We start from the raw sequence: 22,015 nt of genomic DNA on the forward strand, positions 1-22,015 counted from the left end.
ACTAAATATGTAATTTGCCTTTTAAATCCATAACTGCAAACTACTTCACATAAATATAATTACTATATAAAAGTGCTCAAAGAAAATCTACTTGAAAATTATTTTTTAAAATACTCAAAATGCTCACAAATCAAATCTCTAATAAACAGTCTAAAATAATAAACAACATATACTCCAATCAAGAGTTCGAGATCAATAAAGAAGAATTAATCATACTTTACACTTAGTAATAATTACATAAAAAATACTATATAGATCAAGTATTTCCAGATTCCTAATAAAATTTTACTACATACAAAGCACAGCTTAGGGCAAATCAACTTCTATCTTTAATGGACAACAACAGTATGATAACATTCACATCTTCCTAAATACAGTTAAAATATGAACTGTAAAAATGAGTAAATTCTTTACAAACCCACAATAAAGAAATATTAAAGGATACTGATCTGTCTGTGGTCTTCGAAAATTCTCTGGAAGATTGGCTTCATAGAGTAGTCTTGCTTTAGTATTTCCCATATCTTGCATGCACTGTAATAAAAAAAAAATCAAGTATTTTCATTATTCATATGAATATTAAAAAGTAATTCCTATATACATACATATATGAATACCAAGTAATATTTATTATTTCCTATAGATACGCACATACTTCCCCTTAGAAAAATAATTTAAATCGCAACTATGAATTTAATTCCTCAAGTTCAAAATAGTATATTTTTAATCTTTCACATTTTTTTTCAACATACGTGGATCTAGTCTAATGTCTTTTTCTGTGAATACAATACTATCTTTATTTATATTCACTACTTCCTAAAAGTGAATTCCCTGGGTATTCCATGGGTAAATTACTGTTTTAAATATACCACTTGACCAACATTGCTGTTTCCAAGGTAACAACTCAAGATGAAATTTCCTTTGTTTTGACCTTCAAAATACTCTGGGGTTTCATAATTTACAATCAAGATCACTATGGAGAGCAGATAAAAGAGATATAGTGCTGACCTAGAACACTACAGATTTCATTTCTTTGGAGTTATTAACCTCTTCAAGATTCTGCTTAAAGCTATGGATCCTCTTCCTACAAAAAAAACTGTGCCCAAGGGCTGAGTTTTACATACAAATTCAAGAGTTCATAGGATCTTTTCCCTAAAATCTATAAACCCCAAGAACCACTGCTCGAGGGGCATAAAATAATTTAAAAATCATTTCAACAAGTTTAATTAAGATTCAGTATTATCTACAAGTAAGGCCTAGCCAAAGAATACTTCTTGGATATTGTATTACATTAGAAACTAACATTTATAAACAAAACATTATTCTATTACTTTACATCATGCACACAGAGCTTGAGCTCCTTAAAATGTTTTAATTGGTAGAAAAATCAGTTTTTATAATTCCATTTTTTTCTGATTTCCTAGACACACACACCTGCGCCCCCAAGAAAAAAAAAATCCAGCTTTAACAGATTACTAGATGTCAATCTTCAGTTGTAGTCATCTGGTGTACATGGAACTTATCTTCACTCAAATAAAAAATACAGTGACTTTTCTCCCAAATGAGAGTTTTAAAGTATGTAAAATACTAATACACTCACTTCTGGATCCCTCTACTCTACCCCACTTCAACATAAGTATTCTCTCAGAGTAAATGAAATTTCTAAGTCATTCCCTTAGAGATAATGAGAAAGTAAAATAATAGGGATCTGGGAAATATAAGGAGATAGTAAACCAAAAAAAAAATTTTTTTGTTGTTATTTAGCACTAGAGATAAAACAGAAGCTAAGACAAAATAAACTCAAGTTTAAAAGTGTATAAGATGCTGATATAATATTGTATGTCAATTATAATTTAAAAATAAATTTTTTAAAAAGTGTGTATTATGAGGAAAAAGTTTATATAAGGTAAACTGACAGTACAAGGTCAGAGGACTCTACTACGTTATGACACTCTCTAGCATGTAGTTCATGATAGGAAATTATATAGAATATATAATTCTGTGTAGAGGGAGAAGAGCTGAGAAACTATTAGTGTAGCATGCCCTTCCTGAAAAAATAAAAAATGTTTTCCATCTCAAGCAGTGAAATGATGCTGCATCTTTGTGCCACAGTGGGTATTTGAAAGTAGAGTGATCAAGTTATGTACATTTGGAAAGAATTAGACCAAGAAAAAAATATCTCTTAGTTTGTACAATATCTTCAATGAAGCAAGAAGTAACTTAGACAGAGCTCACAAAACTACGAAAATAAAAATTTGAAGTTTCTATCAAGCAAAGAAGAATGCATGAAAACGTTAACAAAAAAATTAAGAAGACTAAAAACAGTATCTACTATACATGCCATATCTCACTGATCTTGTTGGTATTTTTCTTCACATTTTAACATTTGTGAAACAGTAATACATCTTACAATTGATGTTATCTTACCATGGATTTTTCTCTCGTTAGTCCATAAAATGGAGGTGTATCTTATAATTGGCAATATCCTATATTCAAAGAATATGACTGTACACATTTTATATAAAATATTCTCTTTAATGTAGATCATTAATATTTTATTTTGGCAAAACAAAAATAATTAGAAACAAGATTTACATGTACATTATACCAAATTATTTCATGTTGTAGAAAAGATGCTATCCATCACAATTAGACAAAAGAAAAAAATCTGAAAGGGAGACGTGATGTTAAAATAATGAGTCATTCCTATATGAGACTACTGCCAAGTGACTGGGTGCAAATGCATTGGTGTGTGTTAGTTGGAACTGGGAGAAACAAGGATTCGATAATATCACAGATGTAGAAAGACCATTTTGTAAGGAGAAGGAAAACATTGGTAAGCTCAGATAGTTTCTAAAAAGTAGACTAGACTACGGTAGAAGGAGGGTCGGCAATGAAAAGATCAGTAGAGATGAAAGGTTAAACAATTTGGAGATGATTAAAACTAGGGGAAAATAAATAGCAGGAGCCGGCATTTTGAGGAGGTGATAGGAGTATGGTACAAACTATCTGTACATACCACAAAGTTTCAAGACATTATGGGTAAACCTGAAGAGCTAACTGCATCTGGTAATCAGCAGAAGAAAATTATAAAAATAGCCTAACAATTACAATGACAAGCATTAGCTTCAATATTTTTATATATATTATAAAGTGTCTTTATAATATATATTATTATATATATTGCATATACATATATGGCATTTTAATTAAAAAAAAAAAAACATGATTTAGGTATTATTATCCTAATTTGACAGAAAAGGAAATTGAAGCTGCAAGCTGCTAAGTAACAGGCCCAAGATTATTAGTCTCCACAAATATTTAACTCTTGATAGAACCAACATCAGCCATCAGTAGTTTAAATGTCTCAGGATTCATCCAATAAAATTGGGAACTATGTCCTGCAATGGCTTACATCACCAGGCTCTTTGCTTTAGAGGCTCGGTTGTCATTTTACAGATGAGAAAACTGAAGCACAGAAAGGTTATGTGATTTCTTTACTGAGGAATACAATGAACCAGTTACAGGGTTGAGACTAGGATCAATTTCCCTCAGTCTCAATCCTTACCACCATGCACCAACTGATCAAAACAAGTATCCATGAAATTTCGAACAAGATAGAATATCGAAATGACATTATTAAAATGTCGTTTCTGTTATTCCTTTTCTTTTAGGTGTTCTTATACAAATGCTTTTAGCAAAGTGCACTGTTAGAAAGGAGAATTTTAGTTGCTTATTCTTTGCCAATTTATAATTCAGTTTTCCAGAGCTGAGAAGAGCATAGTGGCTGCAAATAAAAGGGAGGGGTGGGGGGGTATGATAAAAGGCATATGCTTCTTTTAAAAGACAGTGCATTTAGGTACAACATATTTTAAAATTAATATTAATTGTTGTTCCTATTAAATTCAATTTGTCCAATTTTACACATTAGATGTTCCTAGAAAGATGAATTTTACATTGCACTTTTTGAATGAACCATCTTCATCCAAAATCAGCACCATTATAACTGCAAACGAAGGCTTTACCTGGAAATAGTATAACGAATCACACTTAAGAAATCCAAAACCTACTATTAAAAGTATTTTGTCCTCATAAATTCATAACTATGTGTTTATATTTTTTTCCACATAATCTAGTACATAGAACAACATCTGCCCAAAGCCTCACACATCACTTGAGATTCAATTTCAAAAAATACTATTTGAAAAAAAAAAATACTATCTGAATTGAAAGGCTGAAAAGCATTTATGGGCTGATATAGTATCATCATAATCTACATAGATGAAGCATTTCTATTTCTGAAACTTTTTATGTCGAAAACATTTCATACCCAATCCTAGTTTTTGCACTAAAAACAATAAAATCTATATTCTAAAAGAGCTGTAAATTTCTAATGTTTTACAGAGACTGAAGAGAACTGGGATTGTCAATTTAAAGTTTTAATTGGCATCTACTTATCGGATTTGTGTAATTTAATAAACTAAAACATGCGAAATATAACTAAACAAAAAGTCAATATACCTAAAAGTGAAAATAGATAAAAAGAAAATAGGCAGAATCAATCAGTAGGCAAACAAATGGAAAAGAATTCTTATTTTTATGTAGCAGTACTATATATGTGTTTTAAAAATCACTGTTTTATGTCAATGTGGTATCTCCAATGGGAAAAAAAAAAAGGTAAATAAGTAGCCCACATAAATAGTTTTACTGGTGGTGGGCGGGGGGGATAAAAGCTTGAAATAAATGTGAAGATAAAAGGGAACAGGAACAGACAAAATAAAATGTGCCTAAGTTTAAATCATGTCAGTATCAGGAAATAATAATAAAAAGCAAGATAAATGATAGGCCACCTGATATTCCAAGTTACTAATCCATTCTCTTGAAAATAAAACTTGTCAATTTTTTTTCTTTTCTTTATTCTTCCGAAATCTTGGAAAGCAGAGCTCTTTGTGAAATCCAACTCAGTAATACAACTACTTCTGAGTATGGCTCCTCTTTGTCCTTGCCAAACTAAAGCCAAATATAGTCCAGTCCAGGATTAGTGGCTATGTTTAAGAACGATGGCTCCCTGGATCTCCCCTCTCCTTCACTTTTGTGCATCCTCCCCTTTTTTTCAGTGCCTACCTCCGATCTGTCCCTGTAATGTTTCCTGCACTTTCTCTCTCAGATACTAATAGGTACCTGGTTAACTACCAATTATTGTTAAACTAAAATTCACACTAATGTATTAATTTAGGAAGCTATCTGCATAATTTTCATAAATTTTTATGTGTGTAACCGATTTGCCCTTCTAGATTTACTGGCTGTTTTAAAAAATAGAATAAGTAGAAAAAAGAATAAAACAGTGAGATTACTAATTTCATTGTTGCAGATGATTAGGTTACAATGTGGCAATTAGATCTTTTAAATTCCCAAAGGCAAAAATGCAAAATATTAAAATAATAAAATCTTACATGTTAGTGTATAATGTAAGGATGCTACATGTCTGTGTTAAATCTGGAGGAAGAAAGATAAAACCATGTAAATTAAAATTCTTCTACCCGATTTTCTAAGGAATAGATGGGGGAAAAGAAGAATCTTATCTCCAGTTCAAAAGATCATTATGTAAGAATAGCAAAACAACTAAAAATGTATATCACCTGTATGTCTGTGTATGCATGAAATATTTTGGGAAGCATATATGAGAAACTGATAAATATGGTTGTTCCTACATAAGGAAACTGGATTGAGAGACAGAAATGAGAGAGAGACTACTCACTTTATACCTTCTGTACCTTTTAAAGTCTGTACCATGTACATTTATTCCCCATTCCTTCAAACAATAAAACAAGGGGGCTATATTAATCCTATACTGTTTCTAAATAAAATACTATCCGGAGGTAGCTTAGGAAGGGTATCCAAAGAGTATGTGAATCAGAGCAAGGAGACCCTCCTCTCACTGGTATCCTCCCACTTCTACTAGGAGAACAAAGTCTTCTGATCAAAGAGGTTATAAATCAAATCAAATTAATACATTGTGATAAATCTCACCCAAGTATACCTTACATAAAAAATACACTCTAAGTATACATATGGCATTTACCAGATCTTTCCCAGTATCATTGTCATCTTAAAGAAATAGTATTGCTGCTAAAGATTACATCATTGAAATTTCAATGTTTTTGCTTCTTAAAATTTCAATGTATTCGTTTTTTGTGTGGGAGAAAGAACACTACTTGCTCTATTTTCTGTTCATTCAAATTTTTATAACATAAAGACTAAGATTTTCAAACTGCCTTAGTTGAACATATATTAAAAAAAGAAAAACTTAGTTTTTAACAAAAGAAAATGAGTATTTGTAGTCCCTGGATAAATTCTTCATGTCAGTGACTCACCTCTACTACCACTTGAAATTTTCCAGAATAGTTCTCTATCTTCCTTTCAAAAGCCACCAGGATTTCTTGCATAGGAGCAAGCTTTTCAGGACTGGTTTCAAGATCTTTTGGATTCCAGCTGCTGGAAAAGAAGGGCCACCATTTTTGGTCTCAGGAACTCTTTGGAAATATTTAATACAGAGTCCATTCCTTCAGTTTTCATAAAATTGTGTTTTAGGGGAGTTGTTCTCTTCTGTTTTAACTATTCTTTTTAAGAACAAAGTAAGTAAACCACACATTTAAAAATTTGAATTTTAAATGATGTGTAATTAGAGCAACCAGTTTTCATATTTTTCACAATGTCTAGTGATTTTCAGATCTTGATTTATCTGTTGCAGCATTTACTCATTGCTAAAATTCAGAGGCTGCATTTTTTAAGCAATAAAAATAAAAATTGTTATAACAAAGTTGAAAAAGTTTCATATTACTGCCTTTTATCATCTGTACTTACTCTGAATTTTATAGCACTAGAAGTCCAGGAATAAACCACTACTTTCAGCCTAAGTGTTTAAGGCCCAGCTCAGGAGTCATCATGGCCTCTTCCCTCCTCTGTCAGAAATCTTAGTGATTCTAACTCTAATATTTCTGTATGCTTCCCCCAATAATCAACTCCACTGCCACTACTGTCGTTCAAGATCCAGTCATCCAATGCCTAAGCCACCAAAGGAACAAGCCTTTTAGATTTATGTTCTTAAAAGGAACATAACATTAAATGTCACTCTTCAAATTATAACATTTTAAGAACTCTCTGCTTTGTCTCTATCCCCACTCCCTATCACTCTTAGGATCAAGACCAAGCCAGCCCCTAGCGGCAAGATTCACCTTTACCACACATGACACACATAACTGAACCCAATGCTCTGTTCACAGAAAAGTACCTTACTTTCTCAAACAGAACATGTTTTCTCCATCTTTCGGCCTAAAAGGCCCTCTGCACATCACAGTATGTTTTTAGACATTCATAAACAAATAAAGGACACTATAAAAATAGCAATGAAACATTTTAAAAATGTTTGAATTTATCTCACTAGATACTGACATACATATAGATGTGTGTGTGTGTGTGTGTGTGTGTATTTTTTTTTTTAAAGGAGCTGCTATTAAGTAACTTGAAGTTACTTAGAACCAAGAAGTTACTTAAAGCCAGAACCCAGGTCTATAGAGTTCCAAGCCAGTGCTTTGACTATGCCTGCTACCATTATATACTCATATAATGCAGGGAAGAGAAGTGATTACACCTTTAAAATAGCATGTGTAATGAAATTAATCATAATTGTTTCCAGATGATCCCTTCATACAGGTATTCATTGACTGCTACCTAACAATTTCCAAACAAATATAGCACTCTATAAAGGGACAAGTATGCCCTTATCTTCAAATAAGTTATTATTCCTTTAGTTATACTCTCTCAGTTCCACCTAGTTAGGCAGTATAAAAATAACAGAGTTAATTAATGAAAGACTTCCACTAAGCAACATCTTATAATGCTTTTCATTGCTTTGACTTCAAAACTACAGCCAGTTACTAGGAAAAAGAGAATTCTAAAAACTATTACTGACCTTTTAAAAAGTTTAACCTTAAAAGGTTAACAAATCAAGAGAAATAAAATGCAGGGCACAACCTTGTACATTCAAATTCAAATTCAAAATAAATGTGATGTTTTCCCAAATGGATTGTTTAAAAATGAAAACTTCTTATTGAACTTCGCAGATTAAATTTTGTTAATAGGCAGTATCAAATTTCTTACTTTCTTTACCTTACTTTGCACATGTAGACAATACATAAACCCAACACTGTAAGCTGCCCCCTTGCTCTGCTCTTCTTTAAGGACACATTTAATGATCATGGCAAGGGGTTAGCATAAATTGAATCTAAATTGTCTTAAAAAGTTAAGTATGTACATGAGGCCATGATTGAGAAATTCTGTCAGTCTGATGGAATTATAATGAGCATGCTTCCTACAAAATAAGAAAAAAGTTGCCTGACCTTAGGTTTTCTTGAATAAATGTATACCAAGATTTGTGCACTGAAAGCGTATTATGTGCCTATTTCTATAATAAGACACTATGAAAATTTATCTAAGGCTCAAAATCTAAAGAGATTAAACAATGTTCTAACACATATAGGTTAAATGTAATTAAATCATGGCGCTCTCCTAGTTTTAAACTAGAATTTTATTCTATTAAATATTACTTGTCATAAAAATTCTGTAATAACAGTGACAATTTTTAAAGCTCCCAAGAAGCTCCTCACACACAAAAAAAACATAACTAGAAAAAAACAAAAACTGATGGACAATATTTACAACAAAACTTGGTGATGAAGTCTCACCATAAATCCAAAATCCCATCAAAGCACTAATGATCTTCGGATCTGCATGATGCCTGCAACTAATGAGGAGTTGGGCGATCTACGAACAAAATAATAAAATAGTGAAGAGAGACAAACTGGGATTTACAGTAAACCAATTTGAGGAAAGCACATGAAACTGAAAAGATTTTCACCCAATTCAACAAGTGCAAAGGGTCCACAATAAGCTTAGAATGGGGGGAAACCACGTGGCCCCTATGAACTTTCACAATGTAACCGCCAAGCTTCCCTTCCAGGACAAGGCTCTACACTAAGAAGAAACTACTGGGAAATAATTCAAAATTAAGCAGGACAAGAATAATGTAGATAAAGGAAAGAAAAGGTTCAGATAAAAGTGGGAGAACAGAGCAAGAAAATATTAGAAAATAAGTGATCTTATTTTTGAACATTATGTGAAAACAACTGAAGAGAGAGGTCTGCTAAGTTAGAAAAGTGATCTTGAATATCAATTCCTTTTAAAAGTAATGGAAAAAATAATGTCATATAAAAATAATAAAGATCAAATCTCATACAAAGTTATTAGAAGAGAATAAGAAGCAGAATAACATCTCCATAATGAAACCACACTAGAACAAATATGCCCAGAAAACAAATCGAAACTATAGCCTAATTCAGAAAGAGCTAAAAGACATGTACGAGATATAAAATATGTGAGTTAAAAGACATGTGAAGTTATGAAAGAACAACTAAATCAGGAGTTAAAAACATTGAAAATTAAAATCTCGGAAAGAATTAGAAAAAATATTTTAGAAATGAATATGAAATAAAATGGAACATGAGAACAAATAAACACAATAATGGCCTAAGAAAACTGGAGAGGCAAAAGAAAAAAATATTTAAAATTAAAAAAAAAAGTCACGAAAAGCATCTAAGAGAAAGTGACAAATATGGGAGTTAGAAAATTAAGATCTAACATACGGGTAAGAGAGTCACTAAAGAAGAAAACTCAAAGAAAAAGGAATACTAAAAAACTAATTTTAAAAAAGTCACTGAAATAAAAAAAAATTTTTTGAAACTACATATTCAAAGTGCATACCAAGATATACAATGAAAATATTAAGCAAAAGGCCACAGTGGCTACAGGCAAACACATAACTATGATATATCTAAACAACTGCTATGCAACAAAAAAATAATTTGAGCCAATTATATTGCTTTAAATTTTCTAGTAGCCTCTTTAAAAAAAAAACAAAAAACAGGTAAAAATAATCTTAATAATATATTTTATTTAATGCATCTTTCTCCTCTGCAGAACTCCCATAGAAAACATAATAACTTATCTCACCTTCATCAATGCAATACATTATTAGATCCTGTTCCAAGCAAAACAAACCTGGACAATTACATGATTTATGGAAAATTTACATTTCAATTGCCTGTCAATATTCTAGTTCCAGCTTTCTATTGTTAAAAGATGTAAGAGGTACCTCACAGAAATGCTGTCCTATCAACTGAAAGCTATTTTATTTCACAAAATTAATATGTGATTTTTAAAGAATAAAATTTATCGTAACTTCATCTGAAATATGCTTTCGAAGAGGAAAAAAACTTTAGTCTATTTTAGCCACTTCCATCCCCTACCTCTCATAATCCTTTAGATCTCAATTTTACCAAAAGATGGGCACCAATATAAGTACCTGTAATTTTAGTTGCTTTTTTAGCTACAGAGAAATATTTAAAGTGTCTATCAATTCTCCTTTGCCTATTTTCCCTGTACGGGTCTTAATTGATTAGGAGTTCAAGGTGAGGCCACAGAATATAGCAAAGCTTACTGATGAAGATTAGTGAAAACCCATAATTTTAGCTTCCTTATAAAAAAATTGTTTTCTAAGAAAGATCAAAAGTTTAAATTAAGACAAGCAGGTAAATGCAATGACACATCTATTACTAAATTAAACTAAAGGCTACAAGTTACCTTACGGATTTTTCTAGGAATAACAATGTTATAATAGAAATCTAACCCATTTAGCCAGTAATTCTTTTTCCTTATGAAAGAAAATATAAAAAGTAAAAATATTTGTTCAAAACATTTTTTTAGAGCCTGTCTTTAACTTAAACTGAGAATACTGTCACATTTTTCTGAATTATCCAAGAGTACAGGAAATTTTTATCCTATGAGGTGAAATCTGACATTTGGAAAAAGTTGAATCACCTCTCTAACTGTAACATACTAATGTTTATGAACTGCTGTGGTAACCAAAGAGGACTGAGCATACAATCAAAGAAATTTCAAGAATTGTAGAGACTTCAGAGTAATTCAAAGTATTCACTACCTTTCCATTCAATACTTGAATACCAGCTACACATTTCCAAGTGGCTGTCCAGCTCTGCACAAACCATTCTAGTAATGGTAAACTCACTACTTTCCAAGGCATTCAATTTCAGTTTGAGATGGTTTGAAATACCACAAAGTACCACCTTTCTAGTATGTGCATATGTTACCCTGGAATTTCCACAAAGTAGCTTAAGTTATATTCCTTATGACTGCTGAATTTTTGAATTTCAAAGTATATAGGAATATGAGGAGAAAAGGATAGAGACCAAGAAATGAAAAAAGACACCACATAAAAATATAGGATAAATTGAGGAGAAATGCTTGATTTTTTTTTCACTTTCTCCATTCTCCTCATTGCTAAAGACAGCAAGCATTATCTCACAGAATTATATCAAACCAAAGATTGTTCTCAGCATGCCATTAAAAAAAAGCAGAGTATTCCTAGCAACATGGGTAGCCCATCACAAGGACTACAAATACACATGCAATACAGTTTCTAACTACTTGAAGCTTACAATTCGGTTAACTCAACAAACATGCACAAAGGTAAATAACAATGTGTTACTAGATAATTAAGCACAATCTATACTCAGAAGTTTTTATCAAAATAGGGATTTCAGATTAAAGAATGGGAAGAATCTGACTTGACAGAAGGAATATGCAAAAAACAATTTCCAATAAAGACAAAAGGAGAATCGAAATCGAAACAAAACAAAACAAAAAACAAACAAACAAAAACAAGAACACATCATCAGATTGCTTCAATAGGAAAAGCTGTCTCTCAGCCAAAGCGATCTATTGTAAAGCATCTGGAGTAAGGTCTAAGTCACAGGATGAAGCACCTGACTACGAATTTAAGAAAATTAGTACTTTTATGAGTCTCAGAGTTGAGCCAATGCAAATCCCTAGGAGCAAGGTACAATTGTCAAAGCAGGGTTCCAGGCAGATTATTCTAGATATGGTGTGTAAAATAGATGGAGAAGTAAGAATAGGAAGATCAGGAAGAAACTAATGCCTTAGATATGGTGCAAAAAATGAGAATGGAAAGCAACAGAAGGAACAAAAGAACTGACGGAATATAGGGGTACAAGAAAGAAAGAACCACTGAACACCACAAACTTTAAGATTAACTGGAACAATGATATTAACTAAGAAAAAAAGCCAGTCTGAACAACCAGATAATTATTTTTAAAAAAGATATGTCAAGTTTCAGGTAAACAGACATTTACCATTCTTAAAATTTACAAATGCTACACATTAATAACCGTGACTGTAGCCAGAATTTCCCACACTGAAACACTAAAACAATTTCATAAATCCTTTTTTCCTGTTTTTATATGGAACATATAGAGGTTTTGTTGATACTGCTATAAAGCAATGGTCAACTCTGGCATTCTATTCTATACTCAAATGCATAATGTTATCTGACAAAAAACAAAATCTATGCCTGGTCATATGTATTCTTTTCTCTTAACCTCTATCATTGTATTAACAGCTAGTTTCCTTTGCTTCGTTGTGAAGCATTTTTCATAAAGCATCAAGATTTTTAATTATTTCACAAAAGTTACTGAACATACAAAGATAAGTAGATAATGTAAGACCATGTTAAAATTCCAGTGTCATGGAATCAAACAACCTAACTCCAGCCTCATAGAATGTACAATTAAAATGGATGCTTGAAAAAATTACCAATTACTTCATGCCAAGGATATCCAATGTTTCCTAAGAATGAAAAATGAACAACAAAGGCCTCCAATAGGCAATCTAAAAAAGAACTAAAACTCATTGTAGAAGTCACTACTGGAAAGAGAAGGAAAACACACACACACACACACACCCACCCCCATTTCTCCAATCCCCACCCATCCTAGCTGAATCCATGAGAATAAATGAGTTTTCCTATGGAGAAAAACAAAGGAGCAAAGGGCTAAAGATAAAACTATAGAAAATATCCAGTAGGAGGGAAAAGTAGAAACAGAAATAGTAAAATATTCAGATACTAAATAAAGCAACAAAGTAATGTGGCACAGTAACTTTAGCTTCTTTTACAAAGACACAAGAAGGCAGTGGTTAGTGTCAAGTGAAGCAGGAAGATCAAGGAGGAGGATGAAGAGTTGGATTTGTCCATTAGGGATAAGTAGTGATCTTTGTGAGTGAAAACTTAGCGGGAGGATGGGAAAAGAAATAAGTAATTGTAAAAATAAGGTAAAGAGATGAAAATTGCTCAAGAAATTCAACTGCTAAAGGAAGATTAAGAGCTAGTCCCCATAAGACTAGTGGCTGGCACAGTTGGGAGGACTCGCTGGCTGAATGAGCAAACAAAGAAATAGTAGAGTATAGCAGCGTCAAGGGATGTATGTTAGGAGAACAAGGGTATGAGGGGGACTTTTTTAGGGAAGGGGGAGGGTAAGGCAACATGTTTCAAAGAAAAAAGAATTTAAAGATGCCTCTAAGTGAATATAAATTTTTTGATTAGGTGGGAAAGAATGAAAATAAAGCAGAGAAACTAGCAGCCAGTACCTTCTTCTACTCTGCCCCTAAAAAAAAAAAAAGAAGAAGAAGAAAAAGAATAAAAAGCAGGGAGTCTAAGCAGAAACATTCAGAGGTTGGGTCTGACAGAAAATGAGAGGGAAGAAAGCTATTCTTTTGTTATAAGAGTAAATAACGATGTGAAAAGAGCTGGGTTTAAAAACTTTCCTTCTAGACCAAAATGTAGTCAAAGCTAAAGTAAAAATGGTAAAGATATGAAAAGAGGGAGTGGAAATGCCTATAAAATGTTTAAGGCAAGTTAACGAAGGATAAATCATATGCCTGGAAACTGGACAATTTCGAATGTAAAGTTCTCCAAGATATATTTTATACATGAAAAAATTTTAGTTGCATGGCTTTAGTGTCCCCAAGAAAATACAAAGTACCTCATCAGTAAATGACACCAGTAAGCAATAAAAGAATCTGTGAGAGAAGATTAAAGATTTATAGATACACAAAGTATTAAAAGTAGTCTGAAAGTTATAAACATAAATATCAAATATATGGAATATATGTTGCAATATGGACAAAGTCTTACAAAGATGTTTTATTAGGCAGCACAACTTACAAGCCTCTGTAGAAAGTGAGCTAAGAAACTTGAGAGTACAAGTAATGTTTTCTCTATGATAAAAATAAGTATTCTTCATTTTAACTCCTTCAATGCACACAATGAAAAATGATTAAGAATTTTTAAATAAAGGGTAAAAATTAAAAATAATACTTGAGGTTAATGAACCAGTACAAAATAAAAAATAAAAGCTACAGTATTTATAAAAGTATTAAAAAACTGGTCCTTTCCAAAAAATTGAGAAGTACCTGACAACAAATCCGATATCAAAGACATCTAATCTGAGCATGAATCACATTTTAAAAAAGAATATTGATTAAAATTTAAGTAGCTCTATTTTTATGCTAACAAAAATCAAAGTAAGTTTTGGTAGGCAAACTATTTTCTTTTAAAAACAAGCATACAGCAATTCTAACACAGCTATAATATAGCAGATGCCCTAAAAACTAACTCTCACATTCACAATTGATATAAATATGGTAGACATATACCAGCTGATAAGAAAGCTTGAGGCAAAAAATACATTTTACATAGTCACATAAAAAAAAAAACAAACATTTTTTTTAATAGCTTGACTGGACTCAGAGATTAAATCACATTTCCATGTTCACTAATAAAAGATCTAAAAAACTGAGTATGGTCTTTAAAAATTAGAAACATGATTTTCATGATATGTGGGGTGGCAGGAGGGGAAGATGTAGGGTAGAATTTATGCAGTGAAAGTATTTCTCTCTATAAATAAATACTACTCAAATACTTTTTATATCAAAGGAATTCTTATAAAATACCATATGAATAAGGAACACTAAATCACATTGTGATCTTTACCTTCTCTAATTTGAGTTGAGTCAGAGTTAATAAGAATGAACTCCGAAAGATAAACATTCCAATGTATAGTAACCAAAGGGTATAAAAATCAGTGCAGTGGTTGCCCCTGGAATACCTGACTAGAAACTGGCACAAAGAAACTTTCTAGGGTGATGGAAATGCTCTGCATTATCTTGAATGGGGTGTTGGTGACACAGTATAGACATCTGCCAAGACACATAAAACTCACTTATGTTTGTAAATTTTTCTCTTTGTTATTATACATCAATTTTATAAAAGCAAATAGACAGAATGCCAAAGCACAGAGCTGGATTATACGGAACATATCTACCACCTCAGGAAACAAGATATGCTTAAATTTGAATAAGGAGCAACCTCAATAGACAACTGATATGATTACCTAACTATTCATCTCAAAATGCCTTAACATCCAACACTACTAAAAATGAACTAATTGTTTTTCACAAATATTCTTAAAAAGTAATTGATTTATACTCAATAATATCACACAATTAATCAATTTGTTTATTTACTCAGTAGTACATTTAGCAACCAATTTATCATAGTAGATTCACCAGAAACTGCTTAAGATCAGAAAGATATTCAAGGCAGCAATACTGAGGGTCTCATAAAATGAAAAACTGGACTAATACTAATAACTGACAAGCTAATATTATTGAGTGTTTAAAATGTGCTAGGTACTGTTCTCAACACTTTATCCATATTAAGTTATTTGATCCTTACAGCAATCTACAGAAGTAGGCACTATTATTATTTTCACTGCACAAATGAAAAAACTGAGGCATGTGAAGTCAAGTATCCACTTGTAACCACCCAGGTCTAGGTCTGGCAGTCTGACTCTAGGGACAACTTAACTTTCTTAATCACTTTGTTCTACTGCCTCTCTAGAATCAGTTCCCTTGAAGTTTTCTAGGCTAAAATAAAGGTTGTGTTCTGTAGTATGGAATCTTGGGGTCTTCACCATTTACATGCTGATTTATATTGCACAATAGTCCCAGAATGATTTTTAAAGAACAGCTCTGGCTTCCTTGTGATTACTCACAAAGCCTACTATAAGAATACTGGATGGTGCATCTGTGTCTATTTTTTTTAAGTAAAACTTGACTGTCTACTCATGTGGTTTTTTTAAGTGAGTGCGTCCAGGAAAACCTGGAAGAGGAGCTCTGTGGTATATGGAGCTATGCAGAGAATTCTCTGGTGACAAGTACTAATCAAAAGTTTTGCATTCCAAAACAATTCTCATTTCAGGAAGTTGTTAGTTGGAACCATACAAATAGTGTTCAAATACAATTTCAAAAGCTATCAGTTAACAATTGTTTTCAAAATCCTCACATTTTTAATAACACAGTAGTATCTTACTATGTACCTGCAAACTATTCCACAGAAAACCAGTAAAATGCAGCCCCCTGGGAAGTTCTGATCTAAGCTATAAGAAAAGTACAGATGCCCACCTCAAATAACCTGCTGTTCAACTCCTTTCAACAGTCTAGTTGAGAAAAATAATATTTCTCAAGAAATGAATTGTCCAGGGATTGCACATTTTTTCCTTAGTTTAGAATAAATCATTAAAAAGAAAATACACTTTGGGTTCTGAATGTTTGTACTTACATAATCCATTACAAATGCCAAGTTACATTTTCAAGCTACACTTCACATTTTCTTGAAGACAACTTAAGAAACGACATCCTGAAATTTGCTACCACAGTTACTACAGAGATGATATTAAGAACACTGCCTTATAATAAAATGCTCTGCTTCCTTGATATAACAAGGATCTTGAGAATAAAGTATCATATTTCCTTTTACGCCCTAGTCAGGAAAAAGCTCAAAAATTTATTTAAAACTGAATGAAATAAATTATGCTCGTCTTTATAACCTGAAGATTTCTACTCTATTTTCTTCTGAGTATTTTTGAAGTTTAATTTTTAACAATACTTAAAATTATTTGCTCCATCTAGAATTTTTTGGTATAAATATGTCCTCCGTATAGAAGTTTTAGTTTCTTTAACCAAATCTATATATCTTTTTTGATGACCTGCTCCCCTCAGAATTCTATTCTATTCTTTCTACTCTTACTCTCACATCTCATCAATTTTTGTGTTATTTTTGTTTTTTCTGATTGTAATATCATTAGGTTCAACTATATATATTTGCATATTTAGCTTACGTACTAACTAAAAGTTCTCTGAAAAGGGCATAAGAAAAAGTAGTGTAATTTCACTGTGAATTATAAAATAAAACCAGTAGTAATAATCGTTTTTACATTAGTGTCAACCTTAAAGGTTAGAAAGCATGAGTTTTGAGAATTTAAAATTGTCATACTGGAAAAATGGCAAACGCTTAAAATTACAAATCTATCTCTAACAAAGCTAAAACCTTCAAGACAAGTCCAAATTAGTCATTAGAACATTTGCAAGCTTGACTTTCTTCCAAATATTAGGCCTTGCCTGCAAATCAAGAGCATCTCTGTACAGAAAGAAAATCTTGAAAGTTAGTTTTTAGATGAGAGGTAGTTTATTCTTTATCTTTATCCAGGCTCCCTCTACTGACCACAAAACAAAAGAAACTATGGAATTTTACTGGCAAATTCCATCAGTGCAAGAAAAAGGAATTAATTTTTTAAATACTTCAAAAATCAACATTTTAGATAAAAATAGATTAAAATCTGACTTTACTATAGACCCAAGAAGAAATAAACACTGCTATTTACAATTCAAAGAATACACAAATTTTATATGAGGCACATACCATTTTAACATACTCCTTTTCAATATCAATCCCCGGTGCAAAAAAGGTTAAAGATTTTAAATTTATTTTAAACATTTTTAATAATTTTTCAGTATGGATATGTTTACCTGTATCTGTTCTGGTGTCCATTGGTCTAGGTTGACTGACTTGACCCTGGATATATGAACTCCAAGATTTCTGTGAATTCCAGCACATCTGATGCAAATAAATACACCGATATTCCAGGAAGCCCATCGGGGACCTAATTAAGGAGAAGAAAAAAAAAGCCAAGTATTAAAAACTACAATCAATATCATGACAACACACAAATTAAACATCATTCTCATTTTTTATACTATTATAATGGATGCTTACAAAATTTACACGCTTAAATTTTCAAATGGCACTAGTAGCAGCTTGCTAAGAAGACACGTGTCTTGGCTGTGCTGAAACATTATAAATCAACCTGCAAGAAGAACCTTAATGAGTTTACTAATTTTGCTTTCCTAGAAAACTTCTCCGAAATCTAAGAATTTAAAATTAATTTATGTGAAGTTTTTTCACTCGGCATATGTGAACCAGTAGTATAAAATTACAATAAAAAATAAGTTCTTTACTAAATGTGCAGTGTAGTTTAAAGATTACCAACAAATAAAAATCAAAGAAAGTCTTAAAAATGAAAAGTAGATGTTAGTAAGAAATAGACAACCAACCTATTTAAAAAATGGGCAAAAAGGTATAAATGGGTAATTCACAGAAGAAGAAATATATAGCCAATAAACATATAAAAACATACACAATCTCACTGGTAATTAGGGAAAATGCCCTGTAAAGCTATAACGACCCTCATTTTACGTTCGACACATTGAAAAATTTTTAAATCTATTAAGTGTTGGCAAAGATGAGAAACAACAAAGACTGCCTCAAGAAGCCTTAGATCAGATTAAACTCAAATACAACCCTGAGATTAAGAAATTTAACAAATGAACTAAAGTGTGCTAGAAAATGTTAGTACTTTGGGTCATGGTCAAAAAATTCTGAAAAATGCTGTGGAGAACCTCACATAAGTATGTAAGAGCCTTAGCTGTATTATATTCTTCATACCTTCGAATATTTTTTCTTGATAATTTTGAATGTTATTATTTTTCACATATTGCTTGCATAATTAAAGTAACAATGAAAAAATAAAAGTAATATCTGGGAATTATGTCAAATATTCAGACACTTATATCTAACTGATTTACTGTATATATGTTTTTATAATCAAATGATCTAACTAAATCATTTGATTATAAAAACATATATACAGTAAGAGATAGCAATAAAAATCAACTTTTTTTAAATTTTAGGCTTCTGTTTTAGGTGCATACTTTTTATCTAAAGGTGAGCATCAATCTACAAAATAACACTGAAGCCAGTAATTATAATGCAGTAAAATTATCCCCCACCTCATTCCTTAGGTGGTAGGGTATGCATATACAAAATTTATGCCAAAATGTCCTGCTTTTAAATTTAGAAATTACACCTAAAAACCAACAAATATCTGGGACATGCTCTATTTAAATATTTGTTTGATTGCTACAAGTGTCAAGATGAATCAGAAGCCAAAAAAAAAAATGTACTGTCAACTACGTTGCCACTTTTGAGCTGTATAAATTACACTGAGCCAGTAGCAAACTGAGCAACAAAGTTCTCACTTGTTAAATGGAATTAGGATTGGCTGTACTCGTTACTTAGGTGAGACTTGTATAGAAAACATTTTGGGAAGTCCTAGCCACAACAATCAGACAAGAAAAAGAAAAGGCATCTAAATTGGAAAGGAAGAAGTAAACTGTCTTTACTTGCAGGTGACATAATACTATATGTAGACAACCCTAGAGATTCTACCAAAAAGACTCCCATTTATAATTGCATCAAAAAAAGAACTCTAGAATAAATTTAACTAAGGAAATAAAAGACCTGTACTCAGAAAATTATAAGACACTGAAGAAAGAACATGAAGAAGACACAAATAAATGGAAGCAAAAGCCATGCTCATGGATAGAATTAACATCATTAAAATGTTTATACAATGCAAAGCCATCTACAGATTCAATACAATCTCTATCAAAATACCAATGACATTTTTCACAGAACTAGAATAATTCTAAAATTGACAGGGAACCATAGAAGACCCCAAAATAGCCACAGAAATCTTGAGAAAGAAGAACAAAGTTGGAGGTATCACACTACCTGATATCAAACTATACTACGAGGTTACAGAAATCAAAACATTATGATCTTGGTATAAAAACAGACATGCAGATCATGAAGCAGAATGGAGAGCCCAGAAATAAACCCACAACTATATGGTCAATTAATCTGTGACAAGGGAGGCAAGAATATACAATGAAGTAGAGACAGTCTATTCAATAAATGCTATTGAGAAAACTGGATACACACACACACACACACACACACACACACACACACACACACACAGATCTAAAATCGCTTTACACCATATACTAGAATAAACTCAAAATGGATTAAAGACTTAAATGTAAGACCTGAAACCATAAAATTCCTAAAAGAAAACATAGGAAGTCAATTCTGACATCACTCTTAGTAATTTTTCTGATTTATCTCCTCGGCAAGAGAAGCAAAAGAAAAAAATAAACAAATGGGACTACAGCAAAGGAAGCCATCAAGAAAATGAAAAGACAACCTACTGAATGGGAGAAGATATTCACCAATGATATATCTAAAAAAGGGTTAATATCTACTAGAGAGGAGGGGTGAGGGGGAGAGGGCAGTAGATGGAGAAAAAATTAAAATAATTTCTTCAATTAAAAAAATAAAAATAAAAAATAAAGAAGGAAGTTAATATCCAAAACACAGAAGGATATCATACAACTTAACACTCAAAAAACAAGCCACCTGATTAAAAAATGGGCAGAGGACCTGAACAGACATTTCTCCAAAGAGGACATACAGATGGCCAAAAGACATATAAGAAGATACTCGGTGTCACTTATCATCAGAGAAAGGCAAATTAAAAACCAGAATGAGATATCACCTCACACCTGTCAGAATGACTATCATCAATAAATCGAACAAGTGTTGGAGAGGATGTGGAAAAGAGGAAACACTTCTGCACTGTTGGTGGGACTGCAAATTGGTACAGCTGCTATGGCAAACAGTATGGAGGTTCCTTAAAAAATTAAAAATGGAACTACCTCATGACCCAGCAATTTCATTTCTGGGTATTTATCCAAAGAAATCCAAAACACTAATTGGAAAAGATATATGCACCCCTATGTTCACTGCAGCATTATTTACAATAGCCAAGATATGAAAGCAATCTATGTGTCTATAGAAAGGTGAATGGATAAAGAAAATGCCATAAAAAGGAATGAAATCTTGCCATCTGCAACAACATGGATGCTAACTGAAATAAGTTAGACAGAGAAAGACAAATACCATATGATTTCACATATATGTGGACTCTAGAAAACAAACAAACAAAACAGAAATAGACTTGCAGATACAGAGAACAAACTGATGGTTGTCAGATGGGAGTGGGGCTGGGGAGGGTGGGTGAAAAAACGCAAAGGGATTAAGAAGTACAAACTGGTGATTACAAAACAGTCACAGAGATATAAAGTACAGCAATAATACTGTAATAACCAGGTATGGTACACCAGGTGGGTACTGGACTTATCAGTAGGGATCACTTCATAAATTATGTAAATGTCTAACCTTTATGTTGCATATAAAACATAAAGTAATATAAAATGTTAACTATAATTGAAAATTTTTAAAAAATATTTTGAAAGTTTTAAAGTAATAACAAGTACAAATTATTGTCATAAGAAATTATTTCTTTCTTTTTCTAGAAAAGTTTCTATATTGGTCTGCAAAACAAGTGTATCTTAACTTTCCTTAAAAAACAATTTCCAAAAAGGCAGTGAGTCAAAAGCACAATGTGAAAACAAAAGATTTGCAATGCAATCCAAGTGCAGCTTGGATTTTCTGTTCTCAAAATAGAATGATTCCCCTCAAAATATCTGCTAAGGGACCCATAAGTCAAATACAAATGGAGATTTTTCTTACAGCACAATTTTTCTGATGTAGCAAACATTATGATTGAATGAATGAATTGGGAAGTGTCATTAGCAAAATGTTATAGTGACTGTCCAAGCAGGTAAAAAGCTATAGTACACAATACAGTGGTGCATTTTTACTATACCCAAAGATAATAAAGAGATTAATGTATATAAAAGCATATGTAACTATAGTGTTAGC

General features: G+C 31.9%; 1 protein-coding gene across 3 annotated transcripts in view; it reads right to left on the minus strand.

Annotated features, from left to right (window-relative positions):
• SMAP1 (small ArfGAP 1) overlaps window positions 1–22,015 on the minus strand; it is a 123,146-nt gene that overhangs the window by 71,712 nt on the left and 29,419 nt on the right. For all 3 annotated transcript variants that reach the window (XM_039853234.1, XM_039853236.1, XM_039853235.1), the window contains exons 2-3: window positions 17,857–17,990; window positions 446–531 (exon numbers count right to left, since the gene is read on the minus strand). In XM_039853234.1, coding sequence (XP_039709168.1) covers window positions 446–531; window positions 17,857–17,990 — 220 coding nt within the window. The remainder of the gene's footprint in view (window positions 1–445; window positions 532–17,856; window positions 17,991–22,015) is intronic.

Source organism: Pteropus medius, unplaced genomic scaffold (genome assembly GCF_902729225.1).
Source record: "Pteropus medius unplaced genomic scaffold, Ma_sr-lr_union100, whole genome shotgun sequence".
In the NCBI taxonomy this organism is placed as follows: domain Eukaryota; kingdom Metazoa; phylum Chordata; class Mammalia; order Chiroptera; family Pteropodidae; genus Pteropus; species Pteropus medius.